The 22,101-nt window shown below is 53.6% G+C and overlaps 10 protein-coding genes across 10 annotated transcripts; 4 read left to right on the top strand and 6 right to left on the bottom strand.

Annotated features, from left to right (window-relative positions):
• Positions 1-279: 279 nt before the first annotated feature.
• LMH87_001693 (uncharacterized protein) lies at positions 280-1,046 on the bottom strand (the record flags this gene model as incomplete). Its single annotated transcript, XM_056193009.1, has 3 exons — positions 280-469; positions 549-556; positions 1,014-1,046. The coding sequence occupies 3 exons, from the start codon at positions 1,044-1,046 to the stop codon at positions 280-282; spliced, it is 231 nt and encodes a 76-aa protein (XP_056050089.1).
• Positions 1,047-2,464: 1,418 nt separating this feature from the next.
• LMH87_001694 (uncharacterized protein) lies at positions 2,465-3,994 on the bottom strand (the record flags this gene model as incomplete). The annotated part of the gene is made up of 1 exon (XM_056193010.1): positions 2,465-3,994. One exon carries the CDS (start codon positions 3,992-3,994, stop codon positions 2,465-2,467), a length of 1,530 nt encoding a protein of 509 aa, XP_056050090.1.
• A 1,853-nt stretch (positions 3,995-5,847) lies between these two features.
• Positions 5,848-6,731, bottom strand: LMH87_001695 (uncharacterized protein; the record flags this gene model as incomplete). Its single annotated transcript, XM_056193011.1, has 3 exons — positions 5,848-6,011; positions 6,287-6,487; positions 6,716-6,731. 3 exons carry the CDS (start codon positions 6,729-6,731, stop codon positions 5,848-5,850), a joined length of 381 nt encoding a protein of 126 aa, XP_056050091.1.
• Positions 6,732-8,546: 1,815 nt separating this feature from the next.
• Positions 8,547-9,525, top strand: LMH87_001696 (uncharacterized protein; the record flags this gene model as incomplete). Its single annotated transcript, XM_056193012.1, has 4 exons — positions 8,547-8,589; positions 8,649-8,824; positions 8,891-8,994; positions 9,054-9,525. 4 exons carry the CDS (start codon positions 8,547-8,549, stop codon positions 9,523-9,525), a joined length of 795 nt encoding a protein of 264 aa, XP_056050092.1.
• A 92-nt stretch (positions 9,526-9,617) lies between these two features.
• Positions 9,618-10,910, bottom strand: LMH87_001697 (uncharacterized protein; the record flags this gene model as incomplete). Its single annotated transcript, XM_056193013.1, has 4 exons — positions 9,618-9,775; positions 9,837-10,211; positions 10,291-10,632; positions 10,700-10,910. The coding sequence occupies 4 exons, from the start codon at positions 10,908-10,910 to the stop codon at positions 9,618-9,620; spliced, it is 1,086 nt and encodes a 361-aa protein (XP_056050093.1).
• An 841-nt stretch (positions 10,911-11,751) lies between these two features.
• On the top strand, positions 11,752-13,937 carry LMH87_001698 (uncharacterized protein; the record flags this gene model as incomplete). Its single annotated transcript, XM_056193014.1, has 10 exons — positions 11,752-11,966; positions 12,020-12,210; positions 12,269-12,486; positions 12,538-12,711; positions 12,772-12,878; positions 12,940-13,059; positions 13,109-13,245; positions 13,299-13,478; positions 13,536-13,664; positions 13,723-13,937. The coding sequence occupies 10 exons, from the start codon at positions 11,752-11,754 to the stop codon at positions 13,935-13,937; spliced, it is 1,686 nt and encodes a 561-aa protein (XP_056050094.1).
• A 1,256-nt stretch (positions 13,938-15,193) lies between these two features.
• On the top strand, positions 15,194-15,828 carry LMH87_001699 (uncharacterized protein; the record flags this gene model as incomplete). The annotated part of the gene is made up of 2 exons (XM_056193015.1): positions 15,194-15,344; positions 15,500-15,828. 2 exons carry the CDS (start codon positions 15,194-15,196, stop codon positions 15,826-15,828), a joined length of 480 nt encoding a protein of 159 aa, XP_056050095.1.
• A 772-nt stretch (positions 15,829-16,600) lies between these two features.
• On the bottom strand, positions 16,601-18,105 carry LMH87_001700 (uncharacterized protein; the record flags this gene model as incomplete). The annotated part of the gene is made up of 4 exons (XM_056193016.1): positions 16,601-16,734; positions 16,825-16,884; positions 16,930-16,967; positions 17,873-18,105. The coding sequence occupies 4 exons, from the start codon at positions 18,103-18,105 to the stop codon at positions 16,601-16,603; spliced, it is 465 nt and encodes a 154-aa protein (XP_056050096.1).
• Positions 18,106-18,647: 542 nt separating this feature from the next.
• On the top strand, positions 18,648-20,136 carry LMH87_001701 (uncharacterized protein; the record flags this gene model as incomplete). Its single annotated transcript, XM_056193017.1, has 2 exons — positions 18,648-19,648; positions 20,115-20,136. 2 exons carry the CDS (start codon positions 18,648-18,650, stop codon positions 20,134-20,136), a joined length of 1,023 nt encoding a protein of 340 aa, XP_056050097.1.
• A 534-nt stretch (positions 20,137-20,670) lies between these two features.
• Positions 20,671-21,217, bottom strand: LMH87_001702 (uncharacterized protein; the record flags this gene model as incomplete). Its single annotated transcript, XM_056193018.1, has 3 exons — positions 20,671-20,891; positions 20,956-21,084; positions 21,205-21,217. 3 exons carry the CDS (start codon positions 21,215-21,217, stop codon positions 20,671-20,673), a joined length of 363 nt encoding a protein of 120 aa, XP_056050098.1.
• Positions 21,218-22,101: the final 884 nt, after the last annotated feature.

Raw genomic sequence — 22,101 nt, forward strand, 5'->3', positions numbered from 1 at the left:
AACGGGACGGGGTCCTGGTGGCTCTCCAGGGGACACGCAGAACATGCACACAAACCAGGGCAGGAGGAGGCTACGAGGCCACCGAGGGTCACAGAAGGAAAAGAACGGGGCGCCCAGTTCCGCACAGCTGAGATTGTTTGATCCAGGAACCAGTTAAAACTGGGAAGAACAAGGTTTAATCTGAATTGGGATAAACGCGCGTCCCCAGCTTGGCTTCGAATGGACTTCGCGAAGCGGAGCTGACATGGACAAGGGAAGCTACTGGTAGATGACTAGCAACTAATCTGCACTGGTAGGACCCTGAGCCAGACACGCCGGACCCTTTTGACCAAACCAAGGGGACCGGACTTTTGGAACCAGTCCCGTGCCAGTCCCATCATCACCACCGACGCACCCAAGGACGGGACAGGAGAAATCATCGTGCCGCGTGGCCGGGACCCAGGATTGCGAATCTGACTTTTGTTTCGCCCTGCTGGTTTTACTGATTAAAAGCGGTTGTTTTCGGTCCTTTGGGCGGCCTCGACGTCGCCGACTCATGTGCTCCGTACCTGATGAGCTAGTCAGAAGCCAAGAGATTTTTTACTATGGGGATGGGGCGTCGAGAAGAAACATTGGAGGCGGACGCTTGACGTATTGTTTTTTCTCTGCATTGGCACAAAAAAAAAAAACAAGTCCACAAGTACGGAGGAGGAGGATCTTTTGGGTGCCGCGCCACTAGCAAGGCAAAAAGTAAGAACGTGTTCAGAGTGAGATGGTGATGCGCCTGGCTGATGCGAGCACCACACACAGCTGGGCTGTGACGTAGCTAGGTAGGGACGTGGCGGCGGCGGGAAGAATAAGCCGCCGCTAAGCAAAGACATTTCACTTTTTTATTTCAGACCTTCTCTCGCAGAGACGTATATCCAGCTACATTGTGGCTTGAGCACTTGGCTATATTAGTTGCACATTTCTGCGGTGCCATGTAGACAGACCGAAGCCTTTAACTCGGGCGTCGCATATCAACTCGTACATACAAGCGGCCGGAGCACGCCGCACGGAGCAGGCATGGGGGTCAGAGGAACAGCAGCCAGCCAGAGTGGATGCGTTTCTCTTGCCTTGGCGCATGCGGAGCCTCGAGAAGCCGGCATCAATGTGGTCTGCCCGTCTGTCCCCTTTATTACTATTGATTGGAGAGGGGCAATGAGATTGGCTTCCCGCCGGGGGGGAGGCTTGGTTACACCCGTCCTGTTGGATTTGATCCAAGACGAATACCGAGCAGCCGCAGAAGAGAATCAACAAGGAAAGAAAAAAGAAAAAGAAAAAACGGTCAGTTACAAAGGAAAAAGAATGACGAGCATTGGTCGTACCTAATCCGATGGCGCTTACTGTGCACTGCCTCGATTTATTTTTGGGCCATCTACATACCTAGGCATCGTTTGGATGCCCTCCTTGCCTCCTCAACAAGCTAGGCCACTATGCTTTTTTCTCCCAAGGGCCGAGTTCTTCTGTGGAGGTGGAGATGGCGTCTCCCAAAAGTCCCTGCAACGGTTTTTCCCCCTTCTTGTCGCTGTCGTGGACTAGGTAGTTAGTCGTTTCCTTGACAAAAGTCTCCATCGCCTCGACCCCCTTCCAGCCACTGCGCCAGGATGAAACCGAATAAAAAAAATTACAGCAATCCGCTAGTTTTGCGCCACGCGCGCGCCTCGTTTTTTTCTGCAATCCTGCCAGCGGCCTTGGCCGGGGCGTCGACCTGCCCAAACTGGTCATCGTCACCCGAAGGACTGCGCCACCACCAGGGGGGCAAGCAGCCACTGCATGACCTGTACGACAATGGTCTCGGTTCAATTGATTAGCTCACACATTTTCTTATTTGATGTAATATACAGAGTATGCATGCATGCTGATGTTACTCTGGCGCATTATCAAATATTAAAATGGGCTCACGTGTCTGCATCTTCACCTTGCAAAAATATAAAAAGGCCAGCTGTCCTGCACAGCATGCAGTGGGCGGCGCCCGAGGCTGCGCTAGAGCACACCACGCCTGCATGACGTGGCGCAGGTACAGCATGCATGCTACAGGTCACGTCGTGTGTTGATATTACCGCGCACGCTATCCGTATTACCACATCTATTGCCGTCTTACCTGTTGCACGACACGCAAAACACGTGCGTCAGGTACCAAGAGATTCTACTCATTTCATTCTATTTTCCATTTAACATCTCATTGGATAGCTCATTTGATATCCCTTTTGGCAAATCTTTGGGCATCTCATTTGGTATTCATTGGTATTTCATTCATGGTATATAGTTTCCTTACTATGCCAGACAAAGCAAAGACGGCCGCGACAAAGGAAAAAGAAAAGACACAAAAAATCCCAGTCTTTCCAGAAAATCATGTAGAATCAAATACCCGATGCATCATCCCATGTAAAGTTCGTAACAATCCGCGTCGTTCGTTGAAAAAGGTCATTCTCACATGACTCGCTTACGCAGCAACGGCGTTGGTGGTGGTGGGCAGAGGAGTCTTTTCGTCAATGTTGAGGGCGTCAACAGCCTTGGCAGTCGCGGCCAACTCGCCGTCGGTGCCGGCATCGACAAACGTCTCCTCCGACTTGACCGTAGCGTTGTCGGCGGCCTTGTCCTCGGCGGCGGCGGCGGCCTTCTCGTCCTCGTACCAGGCCACCTTCTTCCCGCCGCGCATGTTGCCGTTGCGGTCGTACAGGCTGCGGGCGCGGATGTACGGGTCCAGCTTCCAGTAGTTGACGCACAGCTCCTTGGCCAGGCTGGCGCGCTCGGCGTTGATCTCGGGCGTCGACGCCTCAACCCACTTTCTCGTGGCAGCCTCGAACCTGTTGGCAATCTCCTGGCGCTCGGCCTGCAGGCGGTCGCGCGTGGCCGTGTCCTTCATGATGTCGTTCTCGCCCTCGACGGGCTCGACGTACTTGTACTCCCAGTCCAGGTCACCACCGAGCTCCTTGATGAGCCTGTCGGGCGCAATGTGGTTGGTGATGCCGTCGGCACCGTCGCGGCCGTTGGTGAAGTGCACCTTGCTGGCGACGACGGGGTCCAGCCAGCCGTGGATGATCTTCCAGACGCTCTTGAAGACCCACGGGGCGTTGTGCACAAGAATGACACCGAGCGACTCGGGGTAGTTGGCCTCGAAGGATTGGATAATGTACTTGATGGGGACGTAGTCCAGGTTGGCCAGGGTGAAGCCGCTCAGGTCAAAAACGAGGCAGGCAGTCTCAATGGGAGGGTTGAGGACCATGCGACCAGTCTCAATGTTGTAGACGATGAAGCGCTCCAGAGACTCATTCTTGCCATCAAACGGCTTGTGCAGGCGGGCGCGGACGTAGCTGATGGGACGGCCCTCCTTGTCGGTGCCGTGGAGGAAACCCTTGCCCATGCGAAGCTGGCGCATAAAGTCGTGGGCGAGGACCTTGGTGTTGGGGTCGGAGCTCTTCTCATCGCGAGCGCCGCCAGCCTCACCATTGTACATGATGTCAGAGTCCACCTTGGACTTGGATGTGCGCCAGTCCATGGCGGAGAACATCATGATGATACCCTTGTCAACCTCCCACTTGCGGGCACGCAGGAAGCGCAGCGCGAGGGCGTCAGGGTGATCATGCTTGACAGCCTCGAGGATCATGGCACGCGCAGACTCGGCAGAGTGCTTGCTGAGCATCTCCATGAACTGCTTGCGCAGACCAAACTTGTCATTCTCGTCGGCGGCACCGAGGCCGAGTTGCTTCTCAACAAGGGCGATGGCATTGGTGTCCTCGGCGCTGGCCTTCTTGCCGCCGCCAAAGAGGCCGAAGCGAGACTTTTGAACGGGCGCATTGGCCTGAGTGGCGCAATTCTTGAGCGCGGCCTGGACCTCGGGGTCCTTGGACTCGTACAGGTCATAGAGCTTGAAGATGGTGCCCCAGAACTGGCGGAGCTTGGCCTCCTGCTGGGTCGTCAGGTTGCCGACGTTGCCCTCGGGAATAGTGGTGGTGGCGGTGGTGGTGGACATGGTGGAGGATGTAGTTGGTTTGGTGGTGGGTATGGGTATCTAAGAACGGCGTTGCTGTCAACGGTCGAATGTAGCAAAACAACGATGATTCAACGGCGGTTCGCTGCGCACTTGGTGCTACGAATAGAAAAGTAACAGTTTAAGAAGAGGGAGAAGTAATAGGCCGGTATAGACCAGAAGACTTCAACGGCACAAAAGCCAAAAAAGTCGCTGTGCGGGGTCAAGGCTAGCTTTATGACGATAGTAGCGTATAAGCTAGGTCTCGTCAAATTGCTCGCGAAAAAAAGATGCGGCCAAAGTGAAGTGAAGAGAAGCAAAGTAGAAGAAACCTTGCGCTGAAGAACCAAGAAATCTCGAGAGAATAGTCAACGGCGTCGTCGAGTAGATATACCCCAAGGAGGCTCACCGGGTGGATTCACGGAGCACGGAATCGGGGGGACTCCAACGGGTTGGCTGCCGAGGCCCCAACCGCAGCGAGTGGCATATGATGGGATCGTAAATTCGTAATGGCCCAGACAAAGCTTCCCCATGGGCGTTATTGGCTTGCCTGCGACCTGGTCCACCGGCTTGGACGCCACCCATTTGCCCAGAGCCTGGTTTAGCCTATACCACCCTGCGGAGGATTTGCCTGGTCATACGCGGGGGAGGTCGGGGGAGTGCGGGTGCATTGGTGGTGGGTTGGGGAAGCCCCGGAGCCCCAGGAAACCCAGGAAACCCAGGAAACCCAGGCTTTTGCCCCAGAGCGCCCACAGAGTTTGCGACGAGCTCCGACAGGCCCAGTAGGTCCTATGGCGAGTCTCGGATTGGAGTGCAGCAGTCAAGAGGCCCCAGGTTGGTGGGACTCGCTTGCGGATCCGTACCCATACTGTCACAGCGTCGTCCTGAATTCCACGTCGGGGCGTGCGGCACTGATTTGGGGCCACCAACTGCGACCACACATGTAGCCGTGCATCCTGTATTCGACACAGCTTCACAGCATACAGAGTTGCAGCCGTCGAAGATCGCTAGGCTGTGCATCGACCGAGGCTCCCTGTGGGGAATGTCTTTATCCTGTGCCCTATCTTTCGGCGGTTAGCGTCTCGTGGCGGGCCAACAAAACTCGTGAAGCTGAGATGCGCAACCAAACCTGCAAGCCACTTGAGGGACGCACAGGGCTGCACAACGCCACAGGGGCAACCTTCTGCATGTCTCGAATATTGAAAAGCATGTGCAAAAAAAGATTCTTGTTTCTCCTTTCTGCTTTTTTTTTTGCTTGTGAAATGGTATCCTGGGAGGATGAAGACGGGACGAGGCATTGAGATGAAAAAAGCAGGTACGTGGTGTTGAGACACTGCAAACGCCCTGTGCGGTTGCACAAGCCTGGAAAGGTGCATAGGACATGTCCATCTTTAATCGCGATGTACTTGGAAATGTATGTACACAAACGGGAGAATCAAGCATAGACTCATTCTTTAAGCTTACACAACGTAAAACTTTGTGCCAGCTATCACCAGGAATCCTGCCAGCTGGCGAGGTCGTTCGCCGTTTGCTAGTAGCTGACAGCACAATGCGGCGGCATCATCCCCTCACGTCAACAACAACAACAACAACGCCAACATAAAGGCTACACCAATATTTCTCAGCGGCGGCATTGATTTCTCGGCTATAAACCGCTATTCGCCTCGCACTGGTGCTCGCAGGCACTCTCTCTCTTTACCAGGTATCGTCCAATCGAACCTATTGAAAGCGTTTCAGCCTTCACCAGGCACTGATCCTGGTATCTCGTCAAACGAAAAGCCCGTCACGAACACAACGCTGTTTTCCTCTCAGAAAGCCTCGTCCGCCCGCGCTCGATTCAATACAAACAATCGACTCTACAGCTTGGCTTTGACGCGAATCACCTGCAGAATGGGCTGCAAAGCCATCGCCTTCATCAAATTGCCCTTGATCTTCAGCTTGCCCGTCATGAACAGGTTCTGTGGATTCGCCTGGCCCAAGAATAGCTTCGTAAAATTGTCTTCGTCAAGGACAACGGTAACTATAAGCCGGCTCGCTGTTAGCATTAAACGATACGCATCGAAAAAGAAAACAAAGTCGGCCAAGGCCCGGGTTTTCCTTTCTGTGCCTTGCGCATCCCTCCCCAGTAAATGCTGGTGGCCCTTGTTACCCCACGGCGCCAGCACCGCGACACACTTGACACTGTGGGGATCCCAGCAGATAAGATGTGCCATACTAATGCAAGCAGGGCCACCCATGCGGCTCTGTCATATTGCCATTCGGATGCTGCTGCGGGGGCAGAGTCGGAGGTCTTACCGCTAGGTTTCTCACCAATGCCCTTACCCACGCGGCCAGTGGACTTTAGGTCAACGTGCCAGCTGTCCGTCACTCCCGAGTTTCCTTTGATGGTAAAGGCAAAGATGCCATTGCCTTTTTTGATGGCGTCCCTGACCTCGTCCGGGTTCTCCGACAGCTGCTCGTTGATTACATCAAACAGCTGCGATGCCGGAATCTTTTCTGTTGGGGCACCGTTTCAGTTAGCCCGTCTTCACATGCCTCATCTCTATGCCGTCCAGCAAGATTCAAGCCCTAGGCCGAGCCGTCCTTGCGGACGCAAAGTTGGGGCACTTGCGCCACTAATAATAACTTGGTGGGTTCGCTATGTGGGAGGCAAGGAGGCACTAGCAGTGGCCTGCCCTGGGCGTTTTGCTGTCCGCTATCCACAGAAGGTAAGTTTAGACTTGCCATTGGAGACGCTCATGACTGTAGTGAGTGTATGGTTCGTTGGGTCCGGTAGGACGGGACGTGAATTCCAGCAAGTGCGAGAAAAGTATGTTCTGTGACCTTTTGTCGCTGTGCATGCCCAGTCACTGAATCTTCCATCACTAACTGGGACATAGCTCGCAACATATATGCCAAGCTGGTCGTCTAAATGCGCCTACTTGGACAGCTTCAGACGAGCCTCATGAGTATTGCAGCGAGCCGAATCCAAACCCCTCTCGACAAGCCAAACCATGCTCATAACCTCGGCATTCTCGCCAGCGTCCAACCGGCCCACGCTTATTTCTACTGGTTCCCCGCAAGAGCACCCATCTGTCTGCATGGTTCCCCGCACCCCAGAGCTAGCGGGGATAGCTGAAATGGCGAACAGGATTCGGGTCGCCAGCGCTCACTGGCTCGTTTCACTGGTCGCGGCCTTGGTGCCACACTTCAACTACTCCCCTATACCAGCATGGTAAATCGAGCTAGTAATATTGGTCAGGCCTGAGTCCTTCGTCGTATGTCGTATCGCCTCCACTTGCGCCGTTTATCGACATGGTCTGAATTACTAACTATGCGCCTATTAGCTGCCAAGCTGCGAACTGAAGAGAGCCATGGAGCCGAGCAAAATCCTCCCCGACGAGGGGTAGATCCTTTGCCACCGCATCTGCTAGTCAAACCAGTCAATAGTGACTCGTTTCCGATTTTCGCCATTCATTATCGAACTTGTGGGGATTTCTCAAGCGCAACCAGTTGAGGCTTTCAAAAAGACTGGAGAAATCCGGTGTCTTGCTGCACAAATGCAAGGAATGGATTCTCTAGCCTATGCGTGCTCGTTTCCTCGCTTTAAGCTATTTCGATCGCAGCTAGAAAGCGATGCTTCAGCGGACATCTTACGTCACAGAAAGGAACTGTAACGACATCTCACGCTAGTGCGCAAATCTCTCGTCTCTCTGTTGCGATCTTCGAAATATCCCCTAAGCGATGCCAGCCCCGAACTTTAAAGTGCATTAATGACAACATACTCATGACTAAAGTCCACACTGTATCTTCTGCTGCGCTTAACCGCTGTGCGATGTGCACCGTCAAATGTGACACCAGGGAGACCGAAAATAACGCTGTGTAGTACCACAGTGCGAGCTGAACTGTCCACACAGTCTTCCACTGTGCATTAAAAGCTCTTCTTTCTGTCGGTAACAAAAAAGGGGGAAGTAAGGCGGTCCTGTACATTTCTTGGTCAAACAGATACAACCGAACTTGACACATTCTTTTAAGAATGCATCAAGCCACACGCTACCGCGCCGCCGCAGCGACGCTCACATAGGACAGCAGCACGCAAGAGGTACCGGTATTGTACTCGGTACACATCTTGATACATGCGAAGAGCCCTTGCCTGTTGCGAACTGCCATGGGCAACAGTTTTTGGCGTCTTGACTCTTAGTGACTTTGAATATCCCGACGTGCATCGTTGGATTCTTTCATGCCGCGTTATGTCGACTATGCCACTTGCGGCTGCTTCCCGAAAGCCCGTCAGCTGAGATTCAGCTACACGGCTAGTGAAGGCATTGCCGTTCTTTTTACGCAACTTAAAAAATATGCTTGCAGGAACAGATGGATTGGGCCAAGTATTGGATCTGTACAACCACGTGGCGCAGTTTTTTTGCGACGACCCGGTCGATGACCCGCGGTATAAATCCATCAGCACCATGCACATTCAGAATGCGGTGTATTTTCCCCCATTTGCCCAATCCAATCACAAAACGAGTAAATATATATCAAAAGGGCCATGACAGAAGCAGCATCACGACCGGTGCCGATGAAGGTGCTGTGTCTTGGATACAGCCGGACCGGGACCAGATGCATGTCTAACCACCAAGCTGCCCGGTGAGACGCTTCGCTAACAATGAGCCAACCGCAGCGTTGAGAGAGGCCCTATTAACCCTGGGCTTTGTCCATACTTACCATACAATGGATGCGGCATTCATCAATACGCGCGACTGTCAAACTTGGCTGAAGTGGCTGAGAGCAAAACACGATGGCATTGGCAGAATACCAGGACGAAAGGACTTTGATGGCTTACTAGGACATTGTCAGGTAAAGGAGGCGCTTCTGTATCGCTGCAAGCTCTTTAGTGATGGTACTAACGGTACAATATGGAAGGCCGTGTGCGACATGCCAGCAGCGTACTTTGCAGAAGAACTTCTCGAAGCTTATCCAGATGCAAAAGTAATCCTCACCACTCGAGACGTAGACAAGTGGCACAAGTAAGAAACCCACACAACCAATTCAATATCGCAAGCCCCAGCTCAAAATTTTCTTTCAGATCCGTCACCAATACCCTCGAAGTCGTCGACAACAGCGTATTCTGGGCCACCATCGGCCTCTTCGCCTCGCTCCTACGTATGCCCAACCGCTGGAATTGGCCCATGTTCCAGAAGCTACACCAGGTGCTTTACAACCACGACTTTCCGCGCAATGGCAAGGCGAGCTTTGAGGCGCACTATGCGCGCGTTCGCGCCCTCGTGCCCGCTGACCGCTTGCTCGAGTACCACGTGAGTGAGGGGTGGACGCCGCTGTGCGCCTTCCTGGACCGACCGATGCCGGAGGACAACAATACGCCATTTATCAATCAGACGAGTGAAATCAACGATAAGCTAATGACTATGCATATGGAAAATTTAAAGGCGCAGGGCAAGAGGGTACTGGATATCTGTGCGTACGCGGCGTTGACGTGGTCAGTCGCCCAGGCGCTGCGGGTTGTCATGGAACGCCAAAACTGGATTACGATGATCTGAGACTTTCATGAACATTTTCACGGCTCGGACATATAGAAATAATGTAGAGATTCATTTATTTGAACTAGTTGAGAGGTCCCCGTGACACTTGATTACTGCCTGTGCGCCGCGAGTGCTTCCTGGCGCGACGAGCTCTGGGGGTCGAAAAACGGGCGCTCGCCGATACCAACAGCGCGGATACCGAGACGGTCGCCCTGGTCCTCGTAGTCGAAGATGGCGCTGTGGAACGTGCTACGGTTGTCCCAAATAGCTGCGTGCATCTTGTTAGCCTCCATTACCCCGACACTGAGTCATTCTTCAGAGACACGTACCGATATCGTTGGGGTTTTGCCAGCGCAGTCGGACCTGCAAGTCGTAGTTCTTGTACACGAGGTCCAGGAACCAGGACAGCAGGTGGGCGCTCTCCTCCTCGGTGACGCCGTTGATGTGCTTGACGTGGCCGCCGACGGGGAAGACGCTCTTCCAGCCGGTCACGGGGTTGGTGCGCACGACGGGATGGACGGCCTTGAGCTCGGTGCCGACGTTGGCGGGGTTGCCGCGCGGCTTGTCCCAGAGCGCGAACCCGTTCTTGGTCGCCGTCTTGCCGAAGCCGGGCTGCTCAAAGGTGACGCTCAGGCCCTCGAGGAACTTTTGGTACGGCGCGCTGAGCTTGTCGTAGATTTCGTATCCAGAGGCAAAGAGCGTGTCTATCGCAAGCTCCAGTCAGCTTCCATTCTGTCTCTTACGAGGAATCATATCTGGGTTGGGAAAGGTAGAGGTGCTTACCACCGCCCGTCTTGGGCAGCTGCGAGAGTCGCAGGGAGGAATAGTCGGCGGGAAAAGGCTCAAAGGCAATGTCGCTGTGCCACTGCGCATTCGTCTGCTTCTTGGTGCTCAGCCCGTCGATAGTCTCCTCCTTGTAGTACTTTTCGCGCTGCACGGAGCTGATGATGCTGATCTCGGGATCGTCCCCGCCGAGCTCCCGGCCCGGGTTGAGCAGCGGGTGGACGTGCAGGCCGGACTCGGCCGGGCGGCCGGTGAGCCGGCCGAGGCGCTCAATCAGCTCCTTTTGCAGGTCGTTGGTCAGGTTATCCTGCGCGCGGAAAACCACGACACCACGCTCAGAGACTTTGAAATAAGATCAGTATAACTGAACCATTGTGGCAGTGATGGGTGCGCGTTGTTGTGTACTTACTGGTCACTGCCAAGTCGCGGATGAGTTCGTCCGAGTTGGGTGCTCGGAGGAGCTCTGCGAGATCCGCTTTGGGATATTCTCTGCCAATACTTGGACTGATCTCGACGGACTCGAGGTCCTTCAGGGCCCCGGTGGTCTGCAGCGGTGCAGTCACCTTGCCCTTGGTCGCAACGGGTACGACCAGGGTGGAATCAACAGCGGTGGGTGACATTGTATTTGGTTTAAAAAATGGATCAAGCCTTGGTATTATGCCAATGTTTCAGAAGACCTTGTCTGTGCCGGTTCTATCTATGTTAGTCTGGGGAGATGTGAATTCGTTATATAGCTATCTTGCGTGGTGCGATTGCCCGAACAGTTGCCGGTTCGGCGCCGTGAATACAATTACCGAATTCATCGACATTTCCCTTAATACATGCTCAACAGCCGATCCCACAGAGGCTTGAATGATGCATTCTCCCCTCTTGTTGCGTGCGCTTGCTCTGCTGTCATTGTGTGACGGGTCCCGTTGATGACGCCATACAGCCCGTTGCATATGAACGCCCATATCCCGTCCATCGCATTGGTGCGCCACAGCGACAGCAATACTATGCAACGAAATACTGATTGATTATAAACCACATCATATGCTCGCCTTGCCATTGGCGTGCGCTGCACATCCATGAACGGCTGGGGCAAGGCGCAAGGCGGAGGCTTCTCGACGACATCCTCACCTGCACATGTGGGCAGGTCAACTCCGTAGTCGGATTCCATGCATTAGCTTGGCATTATTTACGCCAAAAAAAAATTGGGCGCATCTGTCGCCAATTCCATAAATTATGCCGCAATTTGTCTGCCGAAGCGGCCCCTTGTAGATGTCGTGATGTGCTTCAGCCAAGAAATGTCGAACTGGCCCGGGCCATCGCGGCCTGAAATTCGGGCTCCCGAACGTTGCATCCATGTGTTAGCCTTGGCCAAATATCAGCTGAGTTAATGATACATATAACTTCAGATGGTCGTTTTGTGAGACATTTGGAAATAGCAGAAATCTTTCCCTTTTCCGATCAACTACAGAAATGTCGACAGTGTTCATCAGCAAGAGCGTTGACAAGAGCTCTGCGGGCTCCTCAACTGTGTCTCTGGACGGAATACCAGAGCTGGGAGCTCCGATAAGCCAGCGGCAGTCCATTTTCCAGCGAAGTGCGCGAGTTCACAAAGAAGCCATCGCAACGCAGCCGAGTGTGTTTGATGACCCCTCCACCTTGGAGAAATACTACCCAAAGGATTCATGGTAAGTCTGTAGAACACAATCATGGTCTCCAGCGATTCTAATGCCGCAAATAGGGAAAATTTCCATAGATTTGATCCATTATTTCGTTGGACATGGGGTGAGGAATCAAGGCTCGTCTGGAAGCTCGACTTCCGTATCATGCTCTGGGCATGCGTCATGTTCATGGCACTGGAGCTCGACCGAGCGAACATCCTGCAGGCCTTGACTGATAACTTCCTGGGCGATTTACATCTGACGACCGATGGTAAGCTCAACAACTCATTGCACTCGTTCCACTTTTATACGCAGCTAATGGGTGCCAGACTACAATCTCGGCAATACCGTTTTCCGCCTCAGTTTCCTCTGCGCAGAGCTGCCATCGCAGCTGGTGTCCAAATGGATGGGCCCCGATCGCTGGATCCCGCTGCAAATCTCCCTTTGGAGCATTGTTGCCGGGGCGCAGTTCTGGCTCTCTGGTAGAAGCTCTTTTCTCGCGACCCGAGCGCTGCTCGGCATCCTGCAAGGCGGCTTTATCCCCGACGTAAGTACTGCCCTGTAGCTTGATTGGAGACATGTTGCTGACATCGCACAGATTATCATTTATTTGTCTTACTTTTACAAGCATGCTGAGCTTACCATTCGGCTTGGCTTCTTTTGGACAGCGTTAAACCTGGCCGATATTTTGTCTGCCGTCATCGCCATGGGACTGCTGAACATGCGCGGTGTCGCGGGCAAAGCCGGCTGGCGGTGGCTTTTCTTGATCGAGGTACAAGGAATATGCAAACAAATTTCTTCTGCAGGAAGCTAACGAAACATCGTCAAACAGGCGTTGCTAACACTTTTGATTGGCGTCTTGTCCTGGTTGCTGATGCCGCCTGGTCCTTGCCAAACCGCCAGTTGGTTCCGAGGCAAAGCAGGCTGGTTTTCAGAAAGGTGCGTCCGCAGTAATATTCCCATTTCATGACACAGGGCTAATGATCAATTCAAATTTTAGAGAACAAAAGATAATCGTCAACAGAGTGCTCCGAGACGACCCTAGCAAGAGCGACATGCACAACCGTGAGCCGGTGACACCGCGACTGCTCTGGAAGAGCTTAAAAGATTACGATCTTTGGTATGTATCCAAATTTCATTATAATACGCTGTTTGCCAACTGTCCTTAGGCCGATCTATATCCTGGGGCTAGTATTCATGATCCCAGTCTCGCCACAGGCGTTGTACCTCACGTTATCACTGAAAGGCCTGGGTTTCAGCCGCTTCCAATCCAACTTGCTCACAATACCTTCTACCGTCTTGCAAAGTAAGATAGAGCATCCATTAAACGTGCCCTCTTCTTTACTAACGGTATTTTAGTTTTCAGCATGTTGGGCTTGACCTACCTGGCGGAGCACATGCGCAGTCTCTCTCTCGTCGCACTGCTGGCACAGATCTGGGCACTGCCGTTCATCATCTACCTCAATGTCGTCAATACCGCCACAGTCAACAAATGGATCATGTTTGCCGTCATCACTCTACTTCTGGGGTACCCAAGCGGTGAGCTTCACCCATCGCAGTCCCGGTAAATTGTCAGCCTTGCTAATTGGCCATCAGCCCATCCGATCCAAGTCGCATGGACGTCGCGCAACTCCAACACTGTGCGTTCTCGGACCGTCTCCGCGGCTACATACAACATGTTTGTCCAGGGCTGCACCATTATTTCTTCGAATGTGTATCGCGCCGGTAAGTTGACCCAGTCCCGTCAGAAACGCCGCATAGGAAGACTAACCTAATTGTGTAGACGACGCCCCGGACTACAATCGGGGACACAAGGCAATCCTCGGCGTAGTGTGCATGAATATTGCGCTCTATGCGCTCACAAAAGTTTACTACGTGTTGCGCAACAAGAGCCGAGACGACAAGTGGAACGCCATGACTGAGGAACAGAGGCTGGAGTATCTATCAAACCCACCGGACGAGGGCAACAAGAGGCTTGATTTCCGTTTCGCTCATTAGCCGATCCCGTTCATGAGGCCTCCGCCATCTTATTGCTCAGTGGTGGGATGATGGCGAAGAAGCTCACAGGCTCGGAAAGTTTAGCAATGAAATGAAATGCGCTAATTGGGCTTTGAATCTTTATTCTTCAGACTTGAGACTTTGAGACTATGGAAAACGTAAAGCATAAAGTGTGTTGTATACAATCCACTTCCAGGGACTTTCTTTTGGGGTGGTAAGTAAGATGCTTGCATGACTTCCAACGTTCCATGCCCGGATAGTTTTGCTGGGTGAGGAGGCTCCTGGTAAAGAAGGCCCAGAGTTTGTGTTATGAACAGCTCTGTGCTACATGTTGGCGAGCGAATTCATAGCAGATGTTTGATTCTGCGCCGCGACTTTCCCGGTTATTCTGGCATCCTTTCAGCCCCTTGACAAGTGTGCCAGGGGGTTGGTCGCGATGCCCTGCAGCGTGCTCACGCCGGTTCCTGTCCCGCGCGCGCTTGCTCCTGCTGATCGTGCTATCAAAAATTTGCTGGCAGGAAATGAGTTTAGGTAGACAGTTCAAAAATCCTTGCCGGGCAGATTTACTATTTCCGTGATGACCTTGTGGGCGGCTATTTTGACCGTAGAAGGCCGTCAACCTTCAATCCAGAAGCAGATCGATTGTCCAGTAGGAGAGTACGATAGAATAAAATTCACTTTCTTCAGCAAGGCTGATCACTTGATCGAGGACAGCAGTTAGGAGAGTGCACGACAGAATGCCGGTGTCTGTCTAGAAAAGCTTCAGGATTTACGCAGTCGTATCCGCATACTAGCATCTGACATACCGACTACCATTCGGCACGACGTAACAAACGACAGAACTGCTGCCTTTGAAGTAGCTACAAATACTCTCAGATTTAAACATGAGAATGCATGAGCGTGCCGTACTTTTACAATTCTCGTGTCTACCTGTTTGCTGTGATCGCCTAATCGCTCGAGCCTGGAATGTTGCGAGCCCTACCCTACATCCAAGCTCGTCAAAACGAATCCAGTCATGCTGGTGCATCTCCCTTTGCCTGTTAGGCAGTCCATTTTTTGAATCATTTTTCTATCCCTATTAGCCCTTTACAAGCGGTGTCAATGCCATAACTTGATCACAGTGGTGAGGGCAGCAATCAGCCACTACTGTGCGCCACTCAGCCACACCTGGCCAGTAGTGACCATGACCTCATAGAAGTCAAGTTCCAAGCTCCCACGGTACACCACACAAGACAGGAATGAATATCATCTAGAAAATGACAAGCAAAGCTCCAATGAACGTGCAGTCATTCCCTCGCCCGCCGCTTCTGGAGCGCACATCCAGGCATCTGCAGATCAAATATAAAGGAGAGCTCATCGCGGACACTACCGAGGCGTACTGGGTGCTGGAGACTCACCACCCCCCGAGTAAGTGAACTCTTACCGGCCATTCCGCCTTCTGCCGTCCCGAGATATTAGTCTCAGGCACCGGCGAAGAGAAATTGTACGAAAGAAGTACAGCATAAAGTTCCGCAGCCGCCCACATGACAACTGACTCAGGCACTCTGGTCGTTGGGATATAGCATACTATCTGCCGCCGTCGTCTGTGAAGGTGCCGCTCGCCAAGACCGGACGCAAGACGTGGTGCGAGTGGAAGGGCATGGCGACGTACTTTTCCCTGCGCCTCGACGGGCTGGAAGACGTGGGCAATCGCATATGGACTTACGAGGCGCCGACGGCCGGTTTCGAGCCGATCCGAGGCTTCCTCTCCTTCTACGCCGGGCCCTGGGACTGCTTCGTCGACGGCGAGCAGGTCGTGCCGCAGCCGGGCGACTTTTACGGCGGCTGGGTGACGGCGGAGCTGCAGGGCATCGTTAAGGGACGTACCGGGAACTTGGATCCAGTTGTTTGATGCGCCGCGAGTCGAGAATGGCGCGGCGTACGCAATTCCTCTCTGGCGGTTACAAATCAGGGTCAGATATGGCATTATCTAGATTACTTGGTCCCATATTTCACAAGATGTGCTTTCATGATGCGATGGCGCCTGATGGCGTGTTGGTCCACATTGCTTTTGAATTTGGCCAAAATCTAATTACGATCCGTTCCGTGATTTCCATCTGGTGCAGAGCACATCCTCGCAACTACTCAACTACTCATATGAAATAGAGTTTTGCGCAATTGGTTGATTAGGGTTCATGCCGCTCTCGTTCGTGCGGTTAGGGCAATGCTGATGATGGGCGGCGCAGACCAATGCCCAAGCCCGATTGGCAGTTCCAGCTTTGTTTGCTGGCTTGAGCCTGGCCAAGGCGAAAATAGGCTCAGATGCTGGCAATTACGCGCGGCCGCAGCAGTGCGGCAGAACTGCCACCACCGAAAGCTGAAACATGAGCAGTGCAGGCTTGGAACGACGGGCGGGCCGGGCGGCGGGCGGGCACTTGCCGGCAACCCCTATCCGAAACAAGGTTTCTTTTCTTGCTGGTTCAGTTCAGGGGGTTTGACTTGGTCCCAGAGATTTGACGGGCCGCCAGGGCAAGGGGACCCGACTGGCGTTGAACTCGCCTGAGTTCCTGGCTAGGGGCCTGGACCAAAAGCTCAGATGAAATGTTATATTATTGGCCCGAGGTGGCGAAGAAACAAGAGCAGGTTTCGGCCTTGGTTCCCAAGTTGCTTCGTTTAGGACCAGTTTAACGTGGAACCTCGCAGAACAAGAGCGAAGTGCCACCCATCAGCCCCCCTCTGGCGTGGATCACACAAAGCCTATCAAGATTACCCCACGCCATGAGGGCCTCTGCGGCGGGCTCATTCGTCGTCTTTTGTGCTACTCGTATTGCACATTATTATTAGCAATTTCTCTCCGTCAGTGGCGGCCGTGGAACCAATTTCGCGTGGGGGCAATTGGTTGGTGTACCAGTAAACCTGATTATTGGAATGTGCGATGATGGAGTCGATGCTCCTTGAGTCCCTCGGACTTTCTGCGCTCAGCGAGGCTCTCTAGGATGTAGTGGTTTCTTACAGGACCGTTCAAAGTGACCTATTCGTGCGTGCCCGACTCTTGCGGAGTGGACGAGAAGAATAGCATGCTTATGCCCTCATGGCTGCATCGCTGCCGGAGGAACTGCTAGCCAACTAGGGCAGCGGCCGATTTAGCCTTTCAGATGGGGGCAGGATCACCGGCACTTTTTGCCCTGGCTGAAGCCCGAGAGGGAGTCGATGGCGCCAGTCAGCGCGGGACACTTCCTGAAGAAGCTGGGGCGAGCCTCGAGATGCTCAACGATAATATTTTAAGATACTTCGGCTTGACTCGATCTGTTAAGTGCCGGCGACAAAGAATAAGCACCGAGCCGACTAATGGATCTTTGACTCGCCAATGAACTGAATCGATAAACCAGGCGATAAACGACGAGAGTAAAGCCGAAGCTGATTCTACGCAAGGGCAACGTTCGAGCTTGCATTCCAGAGCGATTGAGTAATGACAACGGAGCGCGCATTGGTGCTGGCCCCTGCCCCTTTCGCTACTGGTACACTTTCTTTTTTTGTGCGGCATGCCATGTCTGAGGGCGGGCCGTAGCAAGGGGATCAAGGGACGTTCGCCGCACAGAAGAAAGTTTGGACGACGCCAGGACCGGTGATCCATGATCTGCCAAGCGCTCAGTCCCGACTCCTCAGTAATGGGCATTGTATCAGTATGTGCAAGTTTGTTCAGCTCATCAAGATGTGTAGTGGCGTATGGTCATGTACCTGCCAGACCTAAGCAAGGCCAGCCACGATTATCGGCTAGGGTTCACACAGGAGGTTACCTTCCAGGAGAGGAAGGCCGTGGAATGGCTGCAAAAGGGCCTGGGCTCTCGTAGTCGCACTGTCCAGCCTCTTTCAGGCAGGCTGTTGTTACTACTGTAGTGTGTGCGGGACAGCCCCCATAACGATGCTACAGCGAGACTCTTGGTGAGCATTCGGACCTTTGCTTGCCAGTGGCAGTCCTGGACAGAGGAAACTTTCCGCCGGCGCTCGCTGTGCCAGCCAAGGCTGGAGAGTCGAGAGCCTCGCTCAGGTTGCGTGCGCTGGTGCTGACGGGGCCCCGCCCGGAGGTTGCTGGATGGAGGCTTGTGGGCAGGAAAGGAGGATCCTGAGGCTGTGGTAGCATCGTAAATGGTGTGGTAGCGGCAAAGGTAAAGTGGTGCCGTCGCCTCATGGCCCCTTTTTGGGGGGGCTTGGAGGAGTCTCGGAGGAGCATGCAGGAAGGGCAGCCCAAACAGCCAGGCTCCGAGCCCCTTTCTGCCTCAGGCACCCAGGCAGCCACCCCTCGAAACAACCACCGTGTCCTGAATGATAAAGAGGCCGCGCATCCACCTCCCTTTCGCCTCGTCCAGCTCTTCATCCGTCAGTCACAAGCCTTTTTCTCTATAATTTACGGGGCGCCCAAGAGGCAATGAGCTTTGAACACTTGTCCTCCACGCGTCCCACAGCATACCCTCCTCCCAGCACTGACTCATCGTTGCCACATCTTGCCTAGCCTACGGTTGAGTCACTGATTCTAGTGACTACCTGACATGCACCGCCAGTAGGCAGCTACATTCTACAACTAGCTTGCGCCTCTGCCTTGTGCTTGACGTCAACTCAGGTTTTTGCTGTAGCATTCAAAAAGTGGTCACTGGACGCTTTCGCGGCTTGCATCTAGCTCCAGTTTTCCGACAAACAGCAAACCACAGCACAGCACAGCTCAGCATCACAACCATGGCTCTGCAACAATCACAACAAGTCTCGCCCGCCGAGTCTCTCCTCTCGGCTCCTAGCGAGAACTACACTTCGCTCTTCTCCGAGTCGAGCAGTCCCGACAACAGCCTCACCATCGACCCCATGGAGATGATGACACCCCAATCATATGCCGGCGACAAGTCGGACAGGCTATCACCCGTCGCCGAAGACGACGATGACGATGAAACTGGCGACAAGAAGCCCACCAAGAAGCGCAAGTCCTGGGGCCAGGTTCTCCCTGAGCCCAAGACCAACTTGCCCCCTCGCAAGCGGGCTAAGACTGATGACGAAAAGGAGCAGCGTCGCGTCGAGCGTGTTCTTCGCAACCGCCGAGCCGCCCAGTCTTCTCGCGAGCGCAAGAGACTCGAAGTCGAGGCCCTCGAGAAGCGTAATCAGGAGCTCGAGACGATGCTCCACAACGCTCAAAAGACCAACATTCTTCTCGCCGAGGAACTCGATCGATTCCGCCGCGACTCTGGCGTGGTCACTCGCACGTCATCGCCCCTGGACTCGCTCCGTGATAACCAAATATCTCTATCCCCCGAGCTCTTCAGCTCCCACGACGGTCACACCGCCGATGCCGAGTCTAGCCAAAAACTGGTTGAAGAACTCCTCATGACAGCCAACCCCACTGTTAACCCTGTCGCCCTCTCTCCCGAACTTGGCCCCAAGAAGGAGCCCGTCGTCAAGTCCGAGACCATGGAACAGACCGAGACCACCTCTCCCGTCCTGACACAACATCCTGCCGAGATGTTGTCTGACCTGCAGTGTCACACGTCGGCGGAGGTGCCCAAGTCGTTCCAGAACTCGCAGACTCCGATGTCGCCTCTTTTGGCCTGGACTCTACAGCTCAGGATGCTGCTCCTTTCAGCATCGGCGATGATTTCGGCCTGTCAACGGCCGCTGACACAGATCGCTATGTCCTCGAAAGCGGGCTTCTCGCTTCTCCCAACTCCTCAACTTTTGACGACGATTATATGGTTGGTGACTGTTCCTCCAGCTTCGCGGATCAACCCCTCGAGCACTTCGACATCAACGACTTTATCTGCAACGAAGCAAGCCACGTCGCCTCTGACATTATGGCAGCGAGCAACTATGCCGCTGCGGACCACGGTCTCGACTTCAAGGTCCACGACTTTGAGACTCAAATCTCTACGTAAGATTCTTTCCAGCAGCCCCAGTCTGGCGCGTCCCTTGATGGATGCGACGATGGTGGCATTGCGGTTGGTTTCTGAGAGAGGCGATGATCAGGTCGGGAACTTGCAGCGCGAGTCCTCTGGTACGCGCGACGAAGCTTGTGAGCTGACTCGGTGTCTAAGCGGCGCAAACTTGCCGTCCAGGGAAGTGTTGTTGACGTTGTTGTGGACTCTAAAGATGGAATCACAGCGGATCAAGAACAGGGACGGCAACACTACAGTTGACGAACTGATGTCTGCCTCTGAACAGGAACCAAACCCAAAATATATAATCGAGGTTGCGGGGAGGAAGCATATGAGACGACGCCCAGGTGGTGTTTCGAAAAGATACCGCTTGGCTTAAAACTTTCACACTTTTGTTACATCATTTCACGGAAGGCAGGGGCTAAGGCGCAATTGGGAAATTCAGACCCTCGAGCAATAGCGAGGTTTTTATGAGAGATACACATGAATTGTACTATACTGTACGCGGCACGTACTGATTTTGTTTACACCAAGTTCCAATCATGCATGTGAATGTGTCTACCGTAATATATCCGTAGCGAGGCATTTCCCTGCGGTCATACTCTGACGGCGATGCTTGGCATTTTAAAGCGATCTTCGACGTACGGCTTGGTCTCTGAAGCGTGCTAAAGAGGAGCATCCCTTTATCTGCAAAAGAATGCTAGACGATTCTTTGCCCTAGAAGTCGCTTGCGGAGACGTATCACGCCGACTCTTTCTCAGAACTGATCAATTTTACTTTATTGTTTTTGAGGGACTCTAAGCTATGCTGCTGCCACAAGCTTGGACGCACAGCCCGCCATTCTAGTTGCGGAAGTGCTCGGGAGGTCCATAGTTGTTGGGGTCGTAGTTGTCCTGGCCGCCGTAGTGCTGGTCGTACATGTCCTCGGCGCGCTTCTTGGCCTCGTGCTGGGCGCGCTCCTTGTCGATCCAGTCAGCGCCCTTGCTCTCCATGAAGCGGTCGACCTCGGCGCCGGCGAAGCCCGCGAGGAGCTCCTTGGCGAACTGGTGGGAGACGGGCTGGCCTGTCGATGCTTGTTAGCGGAAGGCGGCAGAGCGGGAAAGGTGGAAGGAGGGAAAAGAACATACCCGAGGAGCGCTGGTGGTCCTCAAAGGCTTTGAAGGCGGCAAAGGAGGCACCGCCGGCGAGGAGCTCGTGGGAGAACTTGGCCTCGTGGTTGCCCTCCTGGAGCTGGTCGTAGTTTTCCTTGGCGTCGCCTGTTCAGACAAAGCGTCAGTCTCGTTTGGTTTGCCGATGAGAGCTTTGTGGGCGGTAGCTGTCGTGAAGCTTCTGGAGGAGCTGATGATGGGGCACTACAGGCGCAGGTGAAGGCTTACCGAAACCGAACATTGTGAATGGAGTTGTGGTGAGAGTTGTTGAAAGATTCGGGTATAAGATTGCAGTTAACTGAAAGAAGGAGGGGAGAGATAAAAAAAGGACTTGCTATCCCTGATGAGAAGGGACAGCCTTTTATTTATGACTTCATTCGCGCTACTAAGCTACCAACACCTGCTATTCGTGCTACCCCTCACCCGGCCTTCGAAACCAATCGACCCGTATGGTCAGGGTCCGGTCCAGCTATGCCAGGGTCTCGCTATCCTTATTACGCAACAAGGCACAGGAATAGAAAGCGGGGGAGGGGGTGTGCGTGTCAAAGTGTCTACATGTGAATACAACAAGTAGCGGGGGGTTGTGACAATCGGTGTACCTGGCTGTGACAAAAGCTTCCCCAAAGCTACGGAGTATCAGAGAGGCAATTGGCCGGATGAAAAAAAGGCTGTGGGTGGCCGTATATGTTTTGTGTCGTCGTGTGTATGTTCGAGGTCGACTAGGCACATCATGGCTGTACAGAGAGGGCGGTGGTCGTGGTGCCCCCGCGGTGCCGAGTTAGCCGTGTCCCTGGCCCGGGATCCCTGCAACGATACACAATGGTTCGAATGCGCAGGCCCAGATCTTGGTCGCGGCGGTGGAGTTGGGCGAGCCGGAATTGCCGCGCACGACGAATCAGAGAGCGTCGAGACGCCTAGTGGCACAGACGGCGGCGTACCAAGTTCAGTGCTGGGCTTTTACTCACTCTTTGAGCTCTGGACAGTATAAGCTGGATTGAGTTCCACTTCGGAGACACTTCGTGAGGCTAGCGATGGGAGCTGTGATGAGGGGCAATGGGGACTCAGAGAGGGTGAGAGGCACAGACGAGGCGTGTACCTGTTTTCCTGCGTAGTTTCTTATCATTA

Source organism: Akanthomyces muscarius, chromosome 3 (genome assembly GCF_028009165.1).
Source record: "Akanthomyces muscarius strain Ve6 chromosome 3, whole genome shotgun sequence".
Classification (NCBI taxonomy): Eukaryota; Fungi; Ascomycota; class Sordariomycetes; order Hypocreales; family Cordycipitaceae; genus Akanthomyces; species Akanthomyces muscarius.